At 37.3% G+C, this 22,810-nt stretch overlaps 1 protein-coding gene across 8 annotated transcripts in view; it reads right to left on the minus strand.

The window, feature by feature from the left end:
- Positions 1–272: 272 nt before the first annotated feature.
- The window catches only part of SOX6 (SRY-box transcription factor 6), a 368,901-nt gene continuing 346,363 nt past the window's right edge, over positions 273–22,810 (minus strand). For 4 of the 8 annotated variants that reach the window (XM_031061341.1, XM_031061338.1, XM_031061339.1 and 1 more), the window contains 3 exons: positions 16,521–16,754; positions 13,800–14,016; positions 6,258–6,616 (listed from right to left, as the gene is read on the minus strand). In XM_031061341.1, coding sequence (XP_030917201.1) covers positions 6,313–6,616; positions 13,800–14,016; positions 16,521–16,754 — 755 coding nt within the window. In that variant the 3' untranslated portion in view covers positions 6,258–6,312. Of the gene's footprint in view, positions 6,617–9,496; positions 9,539–13,799; positions 14,017–16,520; positions 16,755–22,810 lie in introns of those variants that run through there. The other 4 variants (XM_031061343.1, XM_031061342.1, XM_031061337.1 and 1 more) reach the window with 3 other exon arrangements.

Below are 22,810 nucleotides of genomic sequence, written 5' to 3' on the forward strand. Positions count from 1 at the left end.
ACGTACACCAGAACATACTGTATATGGACAGTGTCTTTCAATTTTGTCTTTTCCATCAATAACTGAGGCAGAGGAGGAGAAGACTCTTAAAAGTACCACTGAAAGATTATTTAATATTTAATTTACCTCACGTCAATACTGCACAACAAAATCCAAGAAGTCTGTTTATGCAATGAAGCAGAGCTAAGAATAACTATTCTCTTTTTTAATCTGAGAACAGATTTTTTTCTTAAATCAATATCCTTAGCAAACTTTTTTCTTTCTTTTTTTTTCTTTTTACTGTATCAAGAGGAGAGTGTGAGATGTGATGGCAACCTTTAAGTTCATTTAAAAACTTTACACTGGACTGTACAAGATTTTTTTTTTGATAAACTATTTACATTTTCAGACTTTAAAACATATTCAAAGCAGCAATAGACACTAGTTTTTCCTCTAAACGCCCAAATAATTACCGGCCATGGGCCCAGGTAGGTACCTGCACTGTATATAGAATTTCTACAAAGAAAACCTGCCCATTGAGTAGCCAGTGGCTGTTAAACAAGCAGCCCTCGCCAGTAAGAGCTGCACCCAGGGTGTTGCTATAGGAATCAAAGCATAGTACCTTGACAAGAGAGTCTCAGTTGTCCCAACAGCTCTACACAAACTTTACAATTTGAAACAGCAGCTAGCATGTCAGTCCAGCATGTCAGTGAATTGTGCTGATTAAATTAACATAGAGTACAATCTCACAATATACATCACAAACAAATTACAATGTCAGGAAATAAGAGTTACAGTAAGATAAGTTATGTAGTAACAGCTTATAAGCTTGTCTTAATGTAATAAAAAAAAATTTACATGGGAAATACAATAATGAATGAACATAAATGCTAAGCATTCTAGTTTGCTACAAGCTGAAGAAAGGTACAAGAAAAAAAAAACAACATTGCTTTCTGGAAAGCAAAACACAAATGACAAAGGAAGACAAACGGAGAATGCACACTAGCAGGTCTGCAATGTGCAGCATACAAACAGTTAAATATTTGCACATTCCCCATATTCCAAGAGCACCAAGGACCTCACTTGTGGTTTTTAGAAAGCGGAAATTACAAAGCAAGCCATGTCACTAAGTTGCTTTATAGCTTTCATATTGCCATAAATACCAATTTGATAAGTTTTCCTTCAGCCCAGTTTACCCCACTCTACCCCTTTTTACCCAGCGTGTGAAATCTCAGAATACTTCTTTGTCACCATTTCCAACAATTCTGGCAGTTAAGAAAGGGCTTCAGATTAAAATGAAATTATTTTGCATATGCATTGTTTTTTCCTTCTGTAGCAGGGCATTGCTACCTATCAAAATTGTAGCTTGATCTGAGAAAAATCACAGATTTTAATGGGTTGTACCAAAAAAAGTTTAGCAGAAGTTTCTTTTAAATGAAAAAGTGTTTTGTAAATGATCAAATGAGGTCATATAGTATTATTCTTTTAAAAGAACATGCTTAAGTGCCACCTTGGATCTTAAAAAAGCATGCAAAACACCAAGGGGTCCAAGCCCATTCATTAGCTTCTCATAAAAACATGAAGAATTCTATCATACATCCTGCTGGCTGCATCTCCAGTGCAGTTGTTCTTACTGTGGCCCTGCCTCAGCAAAGCTCACCCCACTTAACACCAACACTGTGACCACCGTGGAAGTACTAACATGCTTCATGTCAGGCAGGTAGGTAGGTGATTTTCTGAGGGAGGATGGGGTCTAAATCTTGTAGAATGTTTTGCTGGGAGATGATTTTGAAATGCCATGCCTTTGTTGTGGCTGAAAACCAAAATGCAGAAAGCCAACCTGGAGATTAGATGGCACTGGGAGGTGGTTGTGTTGTGTTTATCCAAAGCAGAGGCTGCTCACAGCTGGCTGCTGTGCACTTTGCCCAGGGTGGTGTATTTACTGGGGCTAATGCTGCTGATTGGTTTGCATTTCCATCCCAGAGCCATCCCTCTGTCTTTTCCCTCCCCCTGCACCTGAGTACACTGATTTAGGAGCCCTGTGTCGGGATCCTGTGAATGCTCAGCAGGTGGTTTCACAAGCTAAACGGTGATGCCCAAACATACAGGCAGACCAGAATCTGGCCAGTTCTCCAGACTTGTTTCTGCACATAAACCCTGGAAAGTAGTATGGTTTCTGTTGGGACCTTTCTCTTCCATTTTTATAAAATAGGAAGTGAACTATTCTGTATGGTACCAGACTGTTTGGGGAGTCTCCTTCTCTTGAATATAAGTATTTAATAATTTTCCAAAAGAAAATATATTGTATCTGTTAATTAAATAAACTGTTCACAGAGAAAATAGTATTACTATATTAGTGCTCCTGAATGGAGTTATTTTTCCAGTCAGTTTCTAAGGGGCCTCAAACACAAAGCTTAAGAAGCAATTCCATGAATCCTCTTTGTGTATTGTGTGAACAATTTCTCTGGTGTTATAGCCTAATGTAACAATTACATGATTAAATGGATGTAGAACATAAAGGTTTGATATCACTGAGTCTTGCCTGCATTGCAAGGGCCATTTCAGTCTTTTTAATCTTTCAGGGATATGCTTTTGACTTCCAAATGTCATTCTTGTTAAGTAAAATATCTCATTTGTTTTACTTGGATTCAGAAGACTGTGTTTCCCATCAAATGTAGCCAAAATTTGGCATGTTTCACGTATCAACTTTCTAAAAAAGAAGAAAGTATTCCCTGTTTGTGGAATATGCTATTAAAAATCAGAGAGAGCACAAGTGAGGCATCTTGCTGTCCCAGCTACAGGTCCACAATACTGCGCTCACACTGCGGGTGTAAATTCAGCATCTACATGAGGTACAGTGACTTGTCAGCATTTAATATGGACCAACATACACTGATATAGAACAAAAGTAAATACATAACTTATACTTCACTAAGTATCCATGAACAAAAAATAAAATTCTATTTCCTATGTTATATTTACACAATTTAAAAAAAATCTAAAATGAGATGGCAAATTCATCAAAAAACTTTGTTTTGAGCTCCGATTAATAAAGTAAAAATGTTGGGTTTCATTCTTATGATTGTCCTTCCTTGATTTCTACTGACATTTTAGAGCCAATGTCGGCTAATAAATAGAATAACACGCTCATAGGCACAATTCAGATTCAAATATGTTCCTCCCACTCCCCCAGCCAGTAAATGCAATTTTTACTAGCTGGTGATTCCTGAACAGCCAGTTATATTCGAGAATGTGGCTTTAACATACAGAGCATCAGCACTGAGGCAGGGCTGGAGCTAAAACAAAGTGTTCATACATACATGTATTTTGCATAAATAAATGAAATAACAAGACATAAAAATGACTCAAATCCGGCAACTGTGAGGCAGGCCCACACGAGTCGAAACAGATGACTTTTGTTCATGTAGTTTTCGTACAACAGTTTCACATTAGTCAGAAGTGATAAAAAATACCATTTATATCCAGTGCTTATAACACTTACGAAACAACATCTGTGAGTGTGTGTTTTTTTTGTACTACAAGCAAAATCAAGTTTCAGTTCTAAAGAACAGTCCTTTGTTCTCCACAAGCCTGCAGAATATTATTTTGGCATGGTCATAAAATTAAAAAAAAAAAAAAATTAATCTACTAATCTAAATGTTTGCCTTTGTGCAAAAAAATAATTACATAAAATACAATGCTAGCAATACAGCATTCTACCTATGCAACAAAACCAGGAAAAAAAAAGAGAGCAAGAGAGAAAGAAAGTGACGTGGGGGGAGGGAGAGATACTTCTAACTGGGGAATTATGTAAGACATTAATAAATAGTCTTTTTTTTTTTTTTTATGAAATAATGATGTCCTCCCCCCAATCTGAGCTGAATGTATTAAAACCAGTTCAAATTCCCAAGCTATTTTAAGAACAAAAAACCACTTTCTATCAGTACCTTAGCCAGCTTAAAGAGGACGCTCACCAGCTAATGACACAGCATATGCCTTTGAAGACTTGGCTAGACCAGTTTATTGCTTATTAGACATGGACTCAGAACACAGTTAAATAAATATTAAAAATATAGCTTTTTTTGTTCCAAATTACAAAATGGTCAGAGAAATTTGACCATTGTGTTTCTATGCCATTATCTTTATAAATTGTCCTGTAAATTGAACAATCTTCTTTGTCTCGGGGGGTCGTTCTCTCACATAGAAATGTGATGCCTACAGTGGCAAAAAAGGCTGTTTCTGACAGGACAGGGATCAGTGGGGCTGTCAGGAAGGAGATTGCTCCTCCATAGGGCATCCTGCCATTGCAGCTCACAGAAGTGTCTGCAGAGCGGGAGGCACAAGGACAGCCAGACTAACACAGGCTTATTTTGTTGTCCGAAGCAAAACCTGTGCAGCTCCGTGAGAAGATGCTCCCAGACTTCCAAAGGAGCTGCTCTAGGCCCCCTGGTACCTCTCAGCCTGAGCCTGAATTTATCACCTGTGTGCTGAACACAGCCAATTCCAAATAAAAGAGTTAAGGATCTTCAGGGCAGTTATTCCTCAGGCCTACTGGAACTGTATATATATTCAGTGATCTATTTGTGAACAGGAGTGGAGTATGAGGGGAAAAAATAAAGGCAGTTTCTCGTCCGTCTTTGAAATCTAACAGACTCACAATCTTTGAATTGAATCCGACATATTTCCCAGAATTTTCTCCAGTAACTGCATTGTTTCTAGAAGTAACACAAACAGAAATTTTAATTTCTATAGCACCTTACATCCAAAGATCCCAAAGCTCTTGACAAGTCACATTCCCACATGACTAATATACAATAAATATTTTTGATGACCAATTTTCCCACCTTTGCAATTAGATATTTGAGTGTCCCTTCCTCGCCCACCTGGAGTCTCACAAATAAATCACTGCATAAATACTTAAGGTAGCACAGTTCTTTCAGGTGGCAATGGGAACATGACGTACAGAGCCATGATTTGCCACAGGTTCCTCAGGCCCTAAAAATTCAGCATGGTGGACTGTAAATGCAGTTTGGATTTTACATCTGCCCTTGCTGTCTAAATGTAGAGGTTTATAACTATAAACACATTTTTAGGGGTATTTGTACTCTGTGTACATATAAAAGTACTCACTTTATTTTGCAATACATATAGCAGAGTATTTCCAAGTGCTCCTTGAACATACAGTGTTAGAGGAACAAGTGAATTTCTCATTCATAAAGGTCATATTCATTTTAGTAGCAGGTGCACTTTTATTTTCATATACCTGTGTGATTTAGGGAGGGGGAAAGAAGAGGCTCTTTAAAATATCAGTAAGGAATTGGAAGTGTAATGCCACCAACTGTACTTTTAAAAATAAATATTAAGTATTTGGACCCTTGACATTCTGGAATGAATAAATTATTTAAGAGAAAATGTGTTAAGACTGAATGCAAGGGTTAAAAGCAAAGGGGTAGAGAATGTAATCAGAGGTGGCCTCACACTGCTAAGACAGGCCTGTCCATAGCTGGTGATCGCTCTTTTGTGCTTACTTAAAATTTCACACTAATGGCACATCAAGAGGCAAAAGCAATTGGGCACATGCACTATGGCAACCATGTTCACTAATTAAGAATATCCTGTCTCCAGATTCCTGAGTACTTTACCATATTCTGGAAAAAAATTAGGTTTCATATATAATTTTTTTTAAGATGCCAAAGGATTGTCTAAGACTTTACAGTGTCTCCTTTAAGACTTTTTTGTTTAAATGTTAAGATTCAAAAGTTATGAAAAGTTTGGCACATCAGAAGTTCAGCTATACATATGGAAAAAAAATGGAATTCAGAGACTATTTTTTAAAGACAAGCTATGATGCACAGGTGTGCACACTTGCGGACTTGTTCTGTTTCACAATATGAAATCTGCAGTTTTTGTTTTCTAAAATAATCCAGAATAAAAACACATTCACAACCTGTAGGCTGGCACAGCATACCTGAGTGAGAATGTATAACCCCCATCTAAAACAGTAACTTAAACCTTTATCAGCATCCAAACGGAAAAAGACAAAAGGTAAGACTTGTAAGACAGCTATTGATTCATATAAGTTCTCAAGTCCTGATGTCTGATATTTATGTCTTCATCTAAATTAAAAAAACAAAACAAAACAAAAACAAAAAAACCCAAGTTCATGAAAAATTAGGGAAACAATCTGTCTCACACGATAAGAAACATTTAAGACCATTCTGCTGATGTAACTGTAGGAGCCACACATGCATGCAGGCTCTTTAAGAACTTTTGTTCAAAAAAACCCCAAAAAAACCCAAATGAGTCTGAGTACTTTAATTCTGTGAACACTCCTCAGTTGGCACTGACTGCCTCATGGGCTTCGTTTTCACTACTATAGTCTGATTTTGGATCATCCTCATAGTCCTCGTACATTTCTATTTCATCCTCTCCGTTTATCATTTCATTTCCAGGAAGGCTTCCGCTGTCCGTCTTCATACCATAAGTGCTCTGGATGACAGGGATGCTGGGCTCAGGGCTGGCAGAGGTGCTGGAGCAATCTGATGTCATCTGAGGGGACGGCGTGGTGGTCGCCATGGTAATAGCACCAGGGTAGACAACTCCTGTTCCCGTGGTGATTGGAATCTGAGGCTGTTGTCTGCAAGGAAAAACAAGAGGGAAGTGTCACTGCCTGTGTGTAGAGGAGGGAAGATATTCTGCAAGTCCAAAGGAAGGAAAAGCAGGTGGTTTCCTAGAAAGGGTCCATGTATTCCTCTGGGCTCAGAGTCCTCTATGGTATTGGTTCATTATCTCCCCCAAAGGACAGCTGGGAACTGAAGTGTTTTCAGTCCCTACCAGACATCCTTTCATGTACTCTACATGTTTATTCAAACCATAACACAAACTGGCATTTGGACAGAGACCATCAAAAGGCATCAGGCACCCTGTCATGCCTGGCTGCTACCATAGACACCATGTATCCAAAATCTAAACCCTCTAAATTCATGGCAAGAGCTTCTTTTAATGAGAGGACCTCAAGATTACCTAAAACAGCAGAGAGAAACTGAAGTATCTAATTTACTATGTAAGTAGTACGGGTAGACTAGCCAGGTAGACTGCTATGGCACTTGGACATTCTTTTGACATTTGATTGCTGGCTGTTGATTTTTATTTGGATCCATCATCAGAATGCCATTTGCTTTTCAGGATTTTATGTGTAAGATGGGGCTTTTGAAGCCAAGTACTTGATTAAAAACAAAGCAACAAATCTGCCCTGCAAGATGCTGACTTTGTATTGACTACTTATTGAACATATCTGCCTATTTGCATAATCTATTTAAAGAATCATACATTTCAGTTTATTCCCAACCTTCTTTAGAGCAATATTGACCCAGTAACAGTGAACTATTATAGGTTTTAGCAGGAGAAACAGTGTCAGGTATGTTTGAATAGTCTAAGGAATCTCCAGCTTGACCACTGTGCCATTCCATGCTAAATTCAAAAGGACATTTTTTAAAGCAGTCTCACAGTTTCCCAATCATTGGCTAAATCAATACAGAAGATAATGTTAAGCTTATTTAAAAAACTCTAAATGTCGAGTCTTTATTGTTCATTGACCAACTCTATTTTGATAAATATCACACTAGAGAGTTACAGGGAAGCTGCAGTCCTTTGGGTTTGGGTAGTGATATACTGAAATCATGAACACCCTGTGTAACACACCACTGAAATAGTTTGCAGTCCTGCCACGGCTGGTACTGCTAGCCTGACTCTTAGAGCCTCTGCGCAGCTTGAGAAATTCAAACATCTGTTGTGTAAGTCTCGTACACCTGGCTAGCAGCGAGCAAAAACGCAGTAATTCATTTGACACAGTCATTATACTCCTGTTTGCAAATGATGATTTGCAGATGATTTACAAACAGCTTGGGATTTTTCACTAAATTTTCACTTTTTAAATGGTCTGATAAATGTTCTGTGAAAACAATTTTCAGCCAATGTATTTGCTTGCAAGTGATTTTCTGCAAACATCTTTCAATACTTTATCCATAAAATTGAACACCTACCTCACATGGGAACATTCCTGGTTTAGGATTGCATGTTTTCAGCAGTATAAGCTATTACTGCTAAAAACCCACAAGTATCTCCTCCACAACTTTTAAACACAGAAAATGTTCACATTAATGAATGTTTCCACAAAGCAAAGGAAAAAGAAACCCACACATGGTCAACAGAAAAATCTATGTAGTTGTCACCAGGCCATACACACTTAATTCTTTCTGATCTGCCCAACTAATAATCTTTCACCGGTATTTCTTAGAATAAATAAATTCACAAAACAAAACATCACCAGTTGTTCATCAAAGAACACCACCACATCAATGCCAAATGATGCTTTGAGAAAAGTTTTCATTACTCCTGTAACAGAAGTTGTAGAACTGACTCAAAGAATGATTGAGCCAAAGCTTCCGCTGTGTTACAGCTGACATTAAGTATCATAACACTAATATCCACCTCTATACCTCTCCTCCCCAAAAAGTTTGTGTTTTTTCAGAAGCAAATTGCCTTTTTACGAGAAGCCACAACAATTTTAAAATTCTGCTTAAGAAAATGCTGTGAGATATGTTGATGAAGCAATGGTTATCAGTGTTAAGGCCTGAAGGAAAAAGAAATTCTGGTATTTCAAACTCAGTCAGCAGAACTCTTCTGCACATCCACATTTCTGTACACTTGTCCAAGTACCACCCATTTCAAAGTATAAATGGAGGTGGTCATCTGAGCATAAAGAAGCCAAATTCACAGAGGTACTTTTTACTTGAGAGCACACCAGGCAAATGCATGGCAAGCTACTGAATGAATCTAATTGTCAAAGAACTTGATTGGTATAGCAGGAAAGTTAAAGGCTTACTGAATTTGTCATTCATAAATGCAGTCCTTTTTTACATGTTAAACAAAAATCAGACATGCTGTGCATGCCTGCTGCTGGCTGGGTAATAACTTTAAATTACCTATATCTCACTGTGGAACTGTAAACATGTGGTAACTCTACCACCTAATTGGAAAGGGTCTCAAATTGCTACCCATTTGCTAGCAAAAAATTTGCTAGCACTTAAACATGGGCACCTACACACCCCCTGAAACTGGACACCTACCTCTGATTTAATACCTGTTATTATTTAGAGCTGATCAGGTTGTCACTGTAAATTCTGCTCTAGTTGCTACATTACATCCCGGCATATGTATATGGCATATGTTACTAGAGATGAGTGTTATCATTTCCTAAGTAATTAAGTTCTTGTGGGGAGGAAAACAGAGCATTTGTTTAAATTCCCACTACTCTCCCTGAAAGGAAGAGTTGGAGTTTCTAACCTACAACTCTGGCCATTATGTTTTCTTATATTTGTAGATCTTAAAGGCATTCATGTTAGTGGAGTCTTTTATTAGATTAAATTCCACACATTGAATCATTGCCTTTAGCTAGAGTTTTACCAAGCATAGAATCTTGGAGGGGGGAGATAGAAGCATACTTTACCTGCAAGCTACAGGTTACAATTCAGCTCAGTTGCACATGGAAGTTTTCTGCCTGTTAAGATTTCCAGAAAGCAACATTAATCTTCTGGTCTCTTCAGATCCATGAGGAATGGTGGCACATCTCTACCTACCCTGGCGTCAAACCATTGCTGTCCCCACTACCTCCTCTTTGGCTAAGAAATCCTCATGTGGACAATTTCTAGGGGTTACTCTCCTCTGCTCTGCCAGCCCTGATAACTTGCCTGTCCACTCTGGGGCTTAAGATTTGGCCCAAAATATTTATGTAAATATAAAAATGGAAGTAACATGAAAATTCTTAGCCAAACTGACCTGCTCACAAATTTGTAGCATTAATATTCTTAGTATTTTTCTGGAGAATGTTCCTCTTTTGACTTTTGCCAAACCAGCCAAACATTTAAATTGGCAAATGACCATTGTTTTCTGATCCCTTCCCAACCATTTTCTGACAGCTATTTAAATGTCTGAAGCAGAAATTGATTGCATCAAGCAAAACGCTCATATGTTACACACCCCTGAAACTTACATTCCCATAAGGAATGAAATAACAGTAAATCTCACAAAAGCACCCATTGTGTACTTGCTTTAAGTTCAAGCTACAGGAGTATAATATTACAGACCTATTCAAAACCATAGCCTAGCAACATTCAGGCTATGTGTGTACAGTAGTTATAAACACTATAAAGGCTTTATTCTAAACATCTTGCTCTGGTAAAGCACAGAAAAAAAAGTTACTGCTTACATCATTTTGCAGAGAAATGTATATAGCATATACTTCTATTTAGAGTGTATTAGACTGTAAAAATGACTGAGCAATGAATTATCTTTGTAAGACAAGGCAACAAAAGACAGACTCAACTTAAAATATCTGAATTTATGGTTTATATATGATCCATTTGTTAGCTCACATTTATTTATGCATTACAAAAAACTACTACTGAGAATAAATTGTAAATCACTTGAAGTCTGTTCGGGATTAACTTATGCTGAAGGTATCATTCAAAAGTTCCATTAATAATTTTACTATTAAAAATAGTAAATATTTTAGTAAATAACTCAATTATTTTAAAGACATAGCTGGCTCCAGATTCAGCTTCCCCTATATTGAAAGCAGCAATTTTTTAACATACTCTGCATTAAACATGAATTATTTCTGTATATTATCTGCCTCATTTGGAACAAAATTCATTCATTTAGGGATGCAATAGAAGGTCTATGCACGCTGTAAGTTCCACTCTGTTCTTTAGAATACTTGGCAGTTCACAGATTTTGTTCTATTAGATGTATAACAATTATCTGAAAACATTAATTTCCTGGCCAATTTATTCCAAGAAATCTTCACTCTCATTTAATTCTTTGGGGGTTTTTCTTCAAAAATCAGAACAGAACCTGGCCATTCTTTGGCTTATTTCTCTTCTCTATTTTATTTAAAATCCTGGCTAGTTTGTACCTTGAAATTCTTTAAACTCTCTTTTTGCATCTTACCAAAGTTTGTCAAAGACTGATTCAGTGAAGTGAGTAGTGTGAGCCTTTTGCAACAAAAAAGTCTGAGCCATGGAGAACTCCATGCTTGTGGAGGGGGGTTGTACCCATAGCAGAATTATCCTATGTTAGCCAGTGGCTCACCTAAGGGAGTCTGGCAGGAACTAGCCTTTACTGGATTGCTTAAAACATAAATGGACATTTGATATAAGAAAAATGCAAACACAAATATGAAAAAAAAATTTTTCTTGTTTTTTACTATTTCCTTTAGCTACCTACTTTGAATGTGTATCTGACTCTTCACATGTCTCTTACTTATCTTTTTATTCTGTGATGATATTTTGTTGCCATTTTGGTGCGCCCATTCCCAATTTAATTGGCTTGTTCTTGAAGAAAAAAAAAAAGGCAACAAAAAAAAAACCCCAGCAGTACTTCAAGAAGTATGAAGCACTTGGCACATTTCATTGGAGTCTATTTTGTACTTTTGTTCTCTATCTTCCACTGAAATATTTACTGTAAACACAGAGCATATTCAATCCGAAAAACCACATTTGTCTCTTATTTCACTCTGAAGAGGAAACAGCATCTCAACTCTCACGTCTACTGTTCTGAAGGACGATTTATGTTGTTCCATCAAAACAGTGGAAAAATAATGGGGGTGTGAGGTCAGTTAGGAAAACTGTTCCAGCTGATGCTTTATGTGATATTTATGTTAAACACAGGGAAGAGTAAGTTTAAGAAGCTGATGGACTGAGTTACTGTGTTTCACTTAGTTATAATCTGATTTGGAAGAAGTGTTGTTTTTCATTACTTAGTAAACTATTCTGCTGAGACAAATGATTCCGTGCTTTATGTTTCAGTTCAAAAAAGATGTTCTAGTCTGACTTTTTCACTAATTTTACTTGGTGTCTTCCAATAAGTTTGTTTGAAATTATTCTTGAGGGAAAAGGGGAATTTGGGACAACAGAGGGAAGTCACAGGGAAGTATAAAATATTATTTTTTTTAATCCCAGCCTAGGATTCCTCAGGACTATAATCTATATTCACATTGTACAGCAACATGGATCTCATTTCATCTCCATTGAATGCATCCATTAGACTTCATACTTCCTTTTCCATCACTTGCACAACTAAAACTCATTGGTTTTGGTAAAGTCCAGTGCATCATCATATAACTGCACAGTGGTAGTTTACTTTAAACTTCTTCAACATCAATAGAACATCGTGAAGTGGGCTTAGCATAAACAGAAATTGGAAACAATCCTTTCAAAAAATGGTGACATTCTCACAGTCTTCATGATCACACTGTTGGATACATGAGAAAAATGTTTCATCTAGGTTGCACCAGTTTAGTTTTGAATAGCTTTCAGTATATATATTTTAATAGGAATTCACTCTTTAGGTAGACACTTTTCGAAGTTTCTTAAATCCATCCTCAATATTCACTCCCGTTTAGCTATTGCATTTAATGTGTAAAATGCTACTGCTTAATGCTGTTTTGAATTAGCAAACAATTCTCAAATTGTTCAGACTGCTGTTTTGGCATTTCTTTTGCATTTCTTGTCTAGATGTGATTTGGTCTGTCAATCTGCTTCGGAAGATGTAAGCTAGAATTTCACTCCCTCAATCTGAATATAATTTGTGATGTGCTGTATAAATTCAGATTTCTATTTAGAGTCCTATGTGCAATTTTGATGGAAGACTATTAGTAAACAATTTGCCTTAGACTGAAGAATAAAAAAACAATGTCATAACTATAGACTGGAAGGCTATTTCAAGATATCAAAACCACTTCTATTTACTGATTGAAGAAAGAGCCCACATTGTTGCAGGCTGTACCACAAAATAATTGACTGCAACAGGAGTTCTGCATCCCAAGCCAAAAATGAGGGCACATAATCGACGTCAAGGTCAATTATCTGGTGGTGAAGTACCCAACAAAAGGAGACTATTGTGATTAGAGAAATAAGCAGAACATTGTGAATTTGGAAAGGCTGGCACTGGAAACAGCTTTTAGACTCTTTGTAAATCACCAGAAACATTGTGTTAGAGCACTGAGCATCACAGATTAATTCATAAAAAAAAAAAGAAACAGGAGCAAGAAATCAGTTATGGTGTAGTTGTTTCAGTGGACTTTTGTTATCCTTAGCCTGTAGATGTTTCATAGTGCTGCTTTCTCTGCTGAACGCCAGAGGAAATAGCCCTAAAAACACACACAGTGTTCTTAAAACTGTGCCAGGATCTTTTTGGGCAATACATTCTGAGTTATAAATCTACCCAGTCTATCTGTGCACTACTTGAAAGACTTCTAAAACTTATTAAAAAAAAATCATACTTCTCTATATAAAAAATTTCCTAGTAGGTTCATACCTTGATATCACTCATTTGTGTGTGTTTCTCATGCAACTGCTATTACTCCTCTCCCTTTTCCCCCTCTCCTGACTCCTATTCTACAAGGAATAATCCTTTCTGTTTCTCTCTTTGTTCTTTTCTTAATTTAGGAAATGATGCTGGAGTCATTACTAACCCAGAATGGATTAGCTTACTAAAAACTCACAAAAGACATGATTCAAACCTTTCAGGCTAATGGGAAACAACTTCTTTTGCCTTTAAAGAATTCCACAATCAGTCTCATAATCAGCATTCAGTGGCAAGCTGATAGCTCCATATTCCATCTTATGTTTTTAATAAGGTCTTACCAGTTCAAACCCTTTCCCTCTAAATGACATTAGTCAGCGACTTAAACAGATAACTCTATTTGGTTTCAAACAGCGTGCTCCATCTTGGAAAACAATGGCAAGAATTGTACTCACCCTACGGTAAAAAACTGCCTCATCTCCTGTCTCCGAGACCTCATCAGCTGCTTGTATTCCCCAATGCGCAGTTTCTTCCCATCCACGATGCAGGTGCGTTTTGGTCGAGGCTTGTATTTGTAATTGGGGTACTTCTCTAGGTGGATCTTACTTAGTCGTGCCTGCTCTTCGTAATAAGGTTGTTTCTCTTGGTTTGACATGGACTTCCAGCGAGATCCTATGGACACAAAATGTCAGTGAGGGCTCAAGTAAAGCGGGCTTAGCTGTGCACATACACAATTCAACGTGCCTTCTTGCTGTAATAAATTTTAATTAAGTTCGTTGAATAAACTGATTTAAATTTACATCAGTCTGAACATATATTGGCTTGCACAACCTGAGACACCTTAAAAGAACCCTGACTTTCAGATATTGCTGCAGACCAAGCATATGTAAATCTCTATTAAATAGGGTGCACTTAAAATCAATAGTTAAGTCTCAAAATCTCAGCCTCGTGCTGCAAAACAGACTACTTAATTTTTTACAATAAGAGCATTAATCTGTGAGTAATTCCATACCTCTGTAATACCACGCACAGTATGGTGGTTAAGGAAAGTCTGCAGCCATACTTTCACTGTTAAAAGCCTAACACATTGCCTAGGGACACAGGCTTCTTTGATATTTTTATGAGAATTTGGTTTATACACTCCTGCTAATAGATATTAATAGCTTGCTATGTAGCAGGGAAAAAAGTATCAAACCTTATAGATTCAGCAAAATTATGAACAATCCCTTGCTGTCTGGGCGTCTTAAATTTACTCAACTTCTGATATAAGCTTGGCATAATACTGACACCTATTTTAAATTCTGTTATGCATATTATTTTTTTGCCAGATGTAATAAGCATAACAGAACTGAATCTTACATTTCACAAACTCACATTGGAAAGACAAAAAGTAAAACAGAAAGCACACTGTAATTATATACACCACTTCAGGTACTGTAAACTCTCATTGAAAGCTGCACCAATAAAAAAGTTTAAAAATTAACGCAGTGTACACAGGAAGAGGCAAAATATTCAGATCTCTCATATTGTTTGTAAGGAGCTATCTAAACACTTGAACAGAGATGGGAATAAGAAATACAGAAAATAGCTTTTTGGTGTCTTTTAGATGAATAAAACGATTACAGCTGTGGTAAACGTGGGGGGAAGCTATTCTTTTACCAACATTTTTCATACATCAACAAATGGAAAAGTTGTATAAATATTATCCGAAGCCAGCAATATTCTGTGTCAGTTCTAATATTTCAGTCTCTTTTCTCATTGTCCTGGAAAAGTTGCACAGATATTATATGGACATAGACTTATTTGTGGCAGAGCAGATACTGACAGGTTAATTCCATGGTTAACAAACACTCAATTGCTGGCACTTCTGAAATATTTATGCTGGAAGTTTACATTTTAATGAATACAGTTACTATGCTCCTAATAGTTTTTTTCACAGAATGCACACAAATAATATAGATTCCCTACAGCTGCCAACACTGAAACAGTGAAGGTTTTATACAAAACTGAAAGGCTATTCATATAACTCACTTATATGGTAGACAAAAATATGAGAACTACTAAGAAAGCTTTTGGAAGTTTCAGGACAAAGTAACATTTATTTCTATGTATTCTTGCCTCTGATTGAACTAACATGCGACAAACTTTGTATTTGAACTCAGAGTTTACAATAAAATGATTACAGAGGAAACTTGATTTTTACTTTTATTTATTATGAGCTACATTTGGAATCTGTCTTTCACTTCAAAGACTCAAAAAGCAAATATAGGTTTTAACATTTCACCACTCATTCTCACGTATGTTTCTAATTCTCTGGAGGGGTCTTAAAAAGCAAATCAAAATTTCTCAAAAATGAGTCCATTTATTTGCACAGTGGCAAAATAAAACCCATAGAATATTCCCTGATTGTGTTGATCTACACAAATTAAATATTAACTACTGTGTTTTACCTAAGCAATATTTTAATTGCACACTTCTAGTGGTTAGCTTTTTGAATATTGCAATTTTTTGAACCAAACATTATTTTGGATGTGAGGTTTGCGTGTACAGGTCTGTTGAACTGTGCCAGGTTTCTTTCTTGATTTTGCACTGTCTGACATAAACCTCTGATTTTGATTTTGTACTTTTCAAACTTTATCTCAGTATTTACTCTAGCAAGTCCCATTTTGCATTCAGGTGATTTGTAGTTCAAGTGCATTCTAATGGGATGTTGCAGTTATTGGGACTTTACTGGGACACACTATCACAAGAGATTTCACAAAACATTCCTTTTCAATGCTACTAAGTTTTAAAGCATGTTGTGAGGCTGTTGGCAATAAAAAGTATTAGGGAAGGGGCAGAAAGGAAAAAGAAAGGGAATAAAAATGAAAACAAGCCATGAATCTTCATTTGCATAAGTTCCAGTAATTCTAATTTTGGTGACCATCCACCAGAAAAAGATGTGGAAGGGACCATAGAGATCATACAGTTCCAACCCCCTGCCATGGGCAGGGACAAATTTCGCCAGGTTGCTCAGAACCCCATCCAGCCTGGCCTTGAACACTTCCAGGGATGGGACACCACAGCATCTCAGGCAACCTGTGCCAGTGCCTCACCACCCTCCCAGGAAAGAATTTCTTCCTAATATCCAACCTAAACCTGCCAACACAGTTTGCTGCCCGCTGCTTTGCACTTACCTAGGATTTTGCTGATGTTGGAGTTGTGCATGTCGGGGAAGGCCTGGAGGATTTTCCGGCGCTCGTCCTTGGCCCAGACCATGAAGGCGTTCATCGGCCGCTTGATGTGGGGCTCGCTGCTGGCGCGGCCCCGCGAGTCCCGGTACACCCGGGCTTCAGCCACCGTGGCCCCTCCTGTTGGCCAACAATAATACTGCTGTAGTTTAGCTGCAGAGCCATTCACTGCTTTACTCCCTGTAACGTCAGGGCAGGAGGAAACAAGATGGATGCAAAACATTATTACGTGCATTAGGAAAGTGCTTTCAGTGCTGTGCTTATTTTAGCTTCTTTTGCTTTTTCTCTCTCTCCCTACTACCAGATCTATGAGAGAGAGAGAGAGATAGGCCAACTGGTGGTCTCAGTGTAGCTGAGATGACTCAACATCTAATTGAAGAAACAAATTGCACTTCTATTTCTCCAATTAAGACACGGAGATCTGATAAAGTTTCCATCTGGGGCTTTACCATAAAATACATTCTCTGAACGCTCAGCAAAACTCACATAAAAGTTACATTTGAGAATCCAAACTGATGTAGGCCTGCTGACACAAGCCATTGACAACAACTTTGCTGCTTGAGCAGTGAAGCAGTGACAAACATTTCATAAAATAAATTATACAGTGCACCAGGTACATGCTGCCATTTGTATGGATCAGACTATATTTGGAGCTGAACATTCTAAAGTTGCATCTGCTTTGATTGAGTTCTAGATGTGGAGGATTTGAGCCACATATATGTAATAAAACTGTCTTCCTCCAACAGGTACCTGCACAGCACATTGGAGCCTCCAGAGTGGGAGGCAAGCACCCCAACTCCATGCCTGCTGTACCTTAGTGTATCCCAGTCTTTATCTGCCATCAATTCAGCTTGTACATGCTAGCCCTAACTGGGTTTTTGAATGCATCCAGCCCTGTTTCTTGACCACAAACAGCAAAGCCTCATGGGAGTTTAGAGATAGCAGATCTGAGGTGTAGAACTAATTACTAGGGATGAAACAGATGACCAAGGCATGCCTTTACAGGAAAAAGCTGCTGAAGTTGTGATGATATGTTTTTAGAGCTATACCTTAGCTATAAAAAAGGCAAAAAGTGTTTACAGTGGGAGAGTGACAGTCTTAGACCTCACCAAACTGGTCATACAATTTAATACCTTAAAAAGGCAAGATACTTGACAAAAAATTAATACAGCAATAGACTTCCTTTTTTTATAAACTATTACAGCTACCAATATGAATTTATTTGCCGAATAATGTAAGATTAATTATTTACAGTATGTAAAACAAAACACTGCAGTTTTACTGAATAGAGGCACAAAGTTTTAGTTGTGTAAAAATCAATTTTCCTAATTCAGATTGAAAGCATTATATAGGCATGCCTTTTTAAAAATTCTATATAAGAAACACATTTGCATGAAAAAGGGGCCCTAAAATAGAGGATGCATAACTAATACACTACCTTTTTGCCACCAGGTCCACAGTACATTAATTTCATTTAAAACGCACTGACCATACAGGATAAATTGATTTTGCTTTATATGGTGTTGACAGCCATGTTTATTGTGCAGTGAAATGTAGTGTAGTTTCAAGCTGACTATATCCATCAACACAGGGCAATATGCTGACTACTGGGCCAGATGAAGACATACATTACCCTGAGAGCAAAACACTCATTCGCACACAGCAGCGTCTTCTCCTCAGGATCACCCTGGTAATTTATGATGCCTCCCATGCCATTACTTTACAACTGACACCAATTTGGCAATTTGTATACTAACATGCGTGCACATAAAAGAAGACAGGTTTGTGGCAAATGTGAGCTGCAAAACTCTTTTAGCACTGCTCTAAGTTAAGCACCGTGCCACAGGTGTTCTGCATTTATAGGAGGCTGCAGTCAGCTTTTTACTGCAAAAGGGAAAAGCAGTTTTGCAGAGTGACCTGCAGGTAGGACCAGTTGAGGGGGGTGAATGGTCAATGAGGCTCTGCTCACTGTTGCCAAAAGCCTTGGACCACAAACACATCAAAGATACCATATTTTGAGAGAGGATGTATTTATTTAGAAACTGAAATGAGTTGCAAACATAGTAAGTCAACACTGAAATATTTACTGGGACAAAGAACTATATAATTTGAGAAAAGTCCAACCTAGCATCTAATAGTTATTCTATCCTTTAAGATAATGTAATAAAAATATGTAACTGGCATGTGGGCAATTAGGAAGCTGGTGACAAAAAAAAATTGAATTATCATTTATGCAAAAGTTGTACTTTGTTATTAAGCTGCTCTACTCACAGCACAGGAAAGATATATTTGAATCCATAGGGTGTCTTTCCATCTTTTCCTTTCCCAAAGGTACTTATTCCCTACAGCTAAGAGTTTGCCTTTAGCCCTTTCTAACACAATTTTGGACTTTTCAGTCGTAATGCAGGTAAAGAGTAGTTTTACTGGGAACAAGATTATAGGTGTCTTTTTAATCTGGATGTAATCTAGAGAGATTGAAAATAAACAAAAACAAACAAAGAAACAAAAAGAAAGGCAAAAAAATGAAGGCAGAAAACCACCATAAATTATCTGTTTTCATAGAAAGGTTATGTTAGAAAACAATTCTTACTTGGAGTAATAAATTACAACCATCCCAAGAAGGTCAAGTCTGGCTGCATCTGCTTTATGCAAGTCCTTACTTGAAGGACTTGAAAAAGCAGCCAAAGAGTTGATGTTCTTTGAGCTTGATCTCTGGGGAAATATTTGCAAGCTGACCTATAGGCCATCACAAAAGCATTTGCAAAATGAATTTCTGCAAATAACTAAAGCAATATAATCTTCATGGTCTTCTGTCTCAGAACCACAGAATTATATTCAGCATATAAAGCATTACAATAAAATAGTTCTTGCAGCATGGGGGGAAGTCAGAAGGCCTAAGTACCTTTTTAGATTAGAAATGAGGTGCTAATGATACAAATACACATATGCTCAATGAGGTCTTACAAGTTGAAACACATAACAAGCTTTCAAACTGGTTGTTCTTAGGTACTTCATCCTGTCAAGCAGATATTTTGACTTTATTGTGCCCTATGAAAACAATTTCAACAGATTTAACAAAGTATGGAGTTTTTTTCCTATTGTGATTATAGTTTTTTTTCCTATTGTGTAATTATAGTTAGCACTGACTGAGGCTCAGAGACACCTAGTATTTTTAAAGAAAATGTATATGCAAGTGCAAAGAAGTAGATGTTTTAAATCTTTCTGAAAATATTTTCAGCAAATTCTAATTACTAATGAACCTAAAATAACAGATAAAATGGAAATGTACTACCAGTGAAGGGCAAGACAAGGGAAGGAATTGGTAATTGTCTCTCTATGGTAACTAATGCTCAATCTGCCAGTTACTGTTCATACTGCAATCACAGGAGGAGGGATTTTCAGAATTAAGAGCCTGGTCAGAATTTATAATTATTGCAAAAGCAGTACAGTTTGGCTGACCTAGTGGCTTAGTTGGCAAAGAACTCTATATTTTGGCCTAAAGACAGGGGCTATCCTCAAAATGACACTTTTAGCTTCTGGAATTGTTCACTGCCTTACTTCCTAGATCCTTTGCATTTGCACAGCTTGTCATAACTTTGATGATTTAAAACTAAAATCAGATTAAAGAAGAGTGATCTTTTTTTGTGTGGATGTATGGCAGGCAGCCCTTTTGTGAAAGCTGGATTCCATACTGCTTTAGGGCCATTACTGAGGCAAAGAAAATGCTACAGAATAAATCTAAAAATGCTACAGCTTCATGAAAATAATTTCCAACAATATTTTCATTTCTGAAGAGCTCTCTAATCAGAGAACATTAGAAAGATAAAAGAATCTGATCATCAAGAAAGATAAACATCCTCATGTGAAATAAATGTTAAGAAACATAAAATAACAATTGTTACATTGTTCATTTATTTATTTATTCATGTCTTTATCTGAGGTACTTATATTTGCTAATGAAATTAATATTAGAACAGGCATTATCCCTCAGCATGCTTCCTGAAATCTTGGCCACAATAGGGTTAATCCTACTGTCTTTACTGGGATGTGGGTTTACCTTCCATTTTGCACGTCACCTACAACAAAACCCGAGATTTGGCCTTTACATGTTACCAGAAAACAAACAATAATAGATGTGATAGAAAGGAGCAAAAGAACGGCTGTGAAAAAGATGAGGAAGAGAGAGAAAAGAAGTGAGAGCAAAAAGAAAGAGATTTTTGTCAGTCACCCTGTTATTCCTTAATGACTCTTCACAGTATGGCCACTGATTCATGTTTAAAGTGATACATTTCCCCTGACTTCTCCCCAGATAATGGATCTGGCTAATCTAGAGTGTGTACTGCAGATCATCTTCCATAGACACACACCAAGACAGGATACGTAGAAGTACAGACAATCTTTCTAGGTTCCTGGCATGAAAATGACTGGTTAGTAGTAAAGCTCCTACCATCAGTTATTCACTAAGCTGAGGTGACATATTTGCCTAGTTTGGAAAAGACTGATTGTGACCTCCAAAATATCTGGCCCTGTCTGTGGTAATACAGCTAGCACTGCACAGACCAGAACCTGACAAACATGCAAACAGGAGTCACTCTTTTACTGCAAGAGATGGGTTACTCATCAATATGGACATGCCATAAAGACAGGGAGAATGGAAAACCAGCTTAGTAGTGCCCTGTGCTGCTTTCAGCCTGTGTACAGACAAATGCAGCCTTTGTGAAACATATAGCAGCAGTTAAAATCAATAAAGACAAATACGGAAACAACAGAATAGAAAGAGCAGCTTTGGCAAGCTTAGAACACAGGAGCTGGTATTTAACTAATATTTTGGGTTATCAATTTTAGAGAAATTTACAAAAATTACTGCTACTTCACTGTAATCTAAGCAACATGTAGCAGCTGTAGAATAACATTTATCTGTTTTGCCCCTTGCCTGCCTCTTATTTCTTCATCCCCAACACCATTCAGATTTTCTCATTCTTTACTGGCACGTCTTGTCATCACTGGCAAAATACCCACTTGGAAATATGGCAAGGTTTGGAACAGGGGTGACACAAATGTTCTGTTTGTCAGGCAGCTTTTGTTCCAAATGCTAAACAAATATTATTCAGCTGCAATTTGAGCAGTGAACATTTCTCACAGGCTGCATGTCAGAGAATGAATGGGGAGAAAAACCGGGTAAGCCACAAGCAATTCATGAAATACTGCAATATTTAAATAGCCTCTAAAATTTTTCACCTGCAAGGGTTCTGAAATGCACTAGGTAAATATTAAAAGGTGAGAATATACTGTAGCACAGGTTAGCTACATCCAAGCAACACTTCCTTATGATAAGACTTCCCTTTTCCCTGCTAAGAGACTCCATTCTCTTTAAAACATCAACACGAAGAACCAACTGGGAATTCCCTAAGGTCAGCTCTGAGGAAACATAAACCTCTAATTCAATAACTCCGCTACTGCACTGAAAAAGGCCTTATTATTGCAACATCCATATGGAGTCAATTGGACATTAATGACTAATCAATCCCTCCCCTTTCTATTCTACTTATAGTGTCACAAGCCATGTTTAGATTAGCCCATTTCCTGCTTAGGATCGCTCAAGATGTCTTTTGTTCTTTCAGGGCTGGCCTGATGGAGGCAGCTTAAACAAACACACGACCCAAGTGGTGCGGGAGTTATAAACTGCCATATGTGAATGAACAAAGGGGCCATACTAAAGCCTTTTGTGGTATTTGTTAATGTTTTTCATCTGAGTTTAAAAAGACCTAATGACTTTGTGGTGAGCTGATGCATGTGGCTCGTGGCTTTGCAAAATGAAGGAAATTCTAGCCAGTTATATATCAGCATATATTTTCCAGAGTGCCTTGTTTTCAGTTTTGGTGGCAGTGAGTTTACTTTTTTTAGTACATTTGTTTTACATATGCAAGCAAAATACTTAATCTCAATTAAAACACAGCACCAGTTTTCACAGCCATACTCGCAACCTGCATATACATCTTTTCCCATTTGAAAGTCTAAAGCTAAAATTAAGAGTGGAATATCTGCTGCGTGTGAAATCAAAGCAACTGTTCTCAGCTCCACCATTCGCTCACCAGTGTTTAAAGCTGAATTGTTAGCAGTGCCCTAATAAATACCAAAACAATAATTCTAAATAAGCTGCTAGCACATCCACGCTCCACAGCTAGCCCTGCCCAAATCTGTGCTATATAAATGAATTGAAACTGCTAAATGCAGCT

The sequence above is a fragment of the Geospiza fortis genome, unplaced genomic scaffold (genome assembly GCF_000277835.1).
Source record: "Geospiza fortis unplaced genomic scaffold, GeoFor_1.0 scaffold327, whole genome shotgun sequence".
Classification (NCBI taxonomy): Eukaryota; Metazoa; Chordata; class Aves; order Passeriformes; family Thraupidae; genus Geospiza; species Geospiza fortis.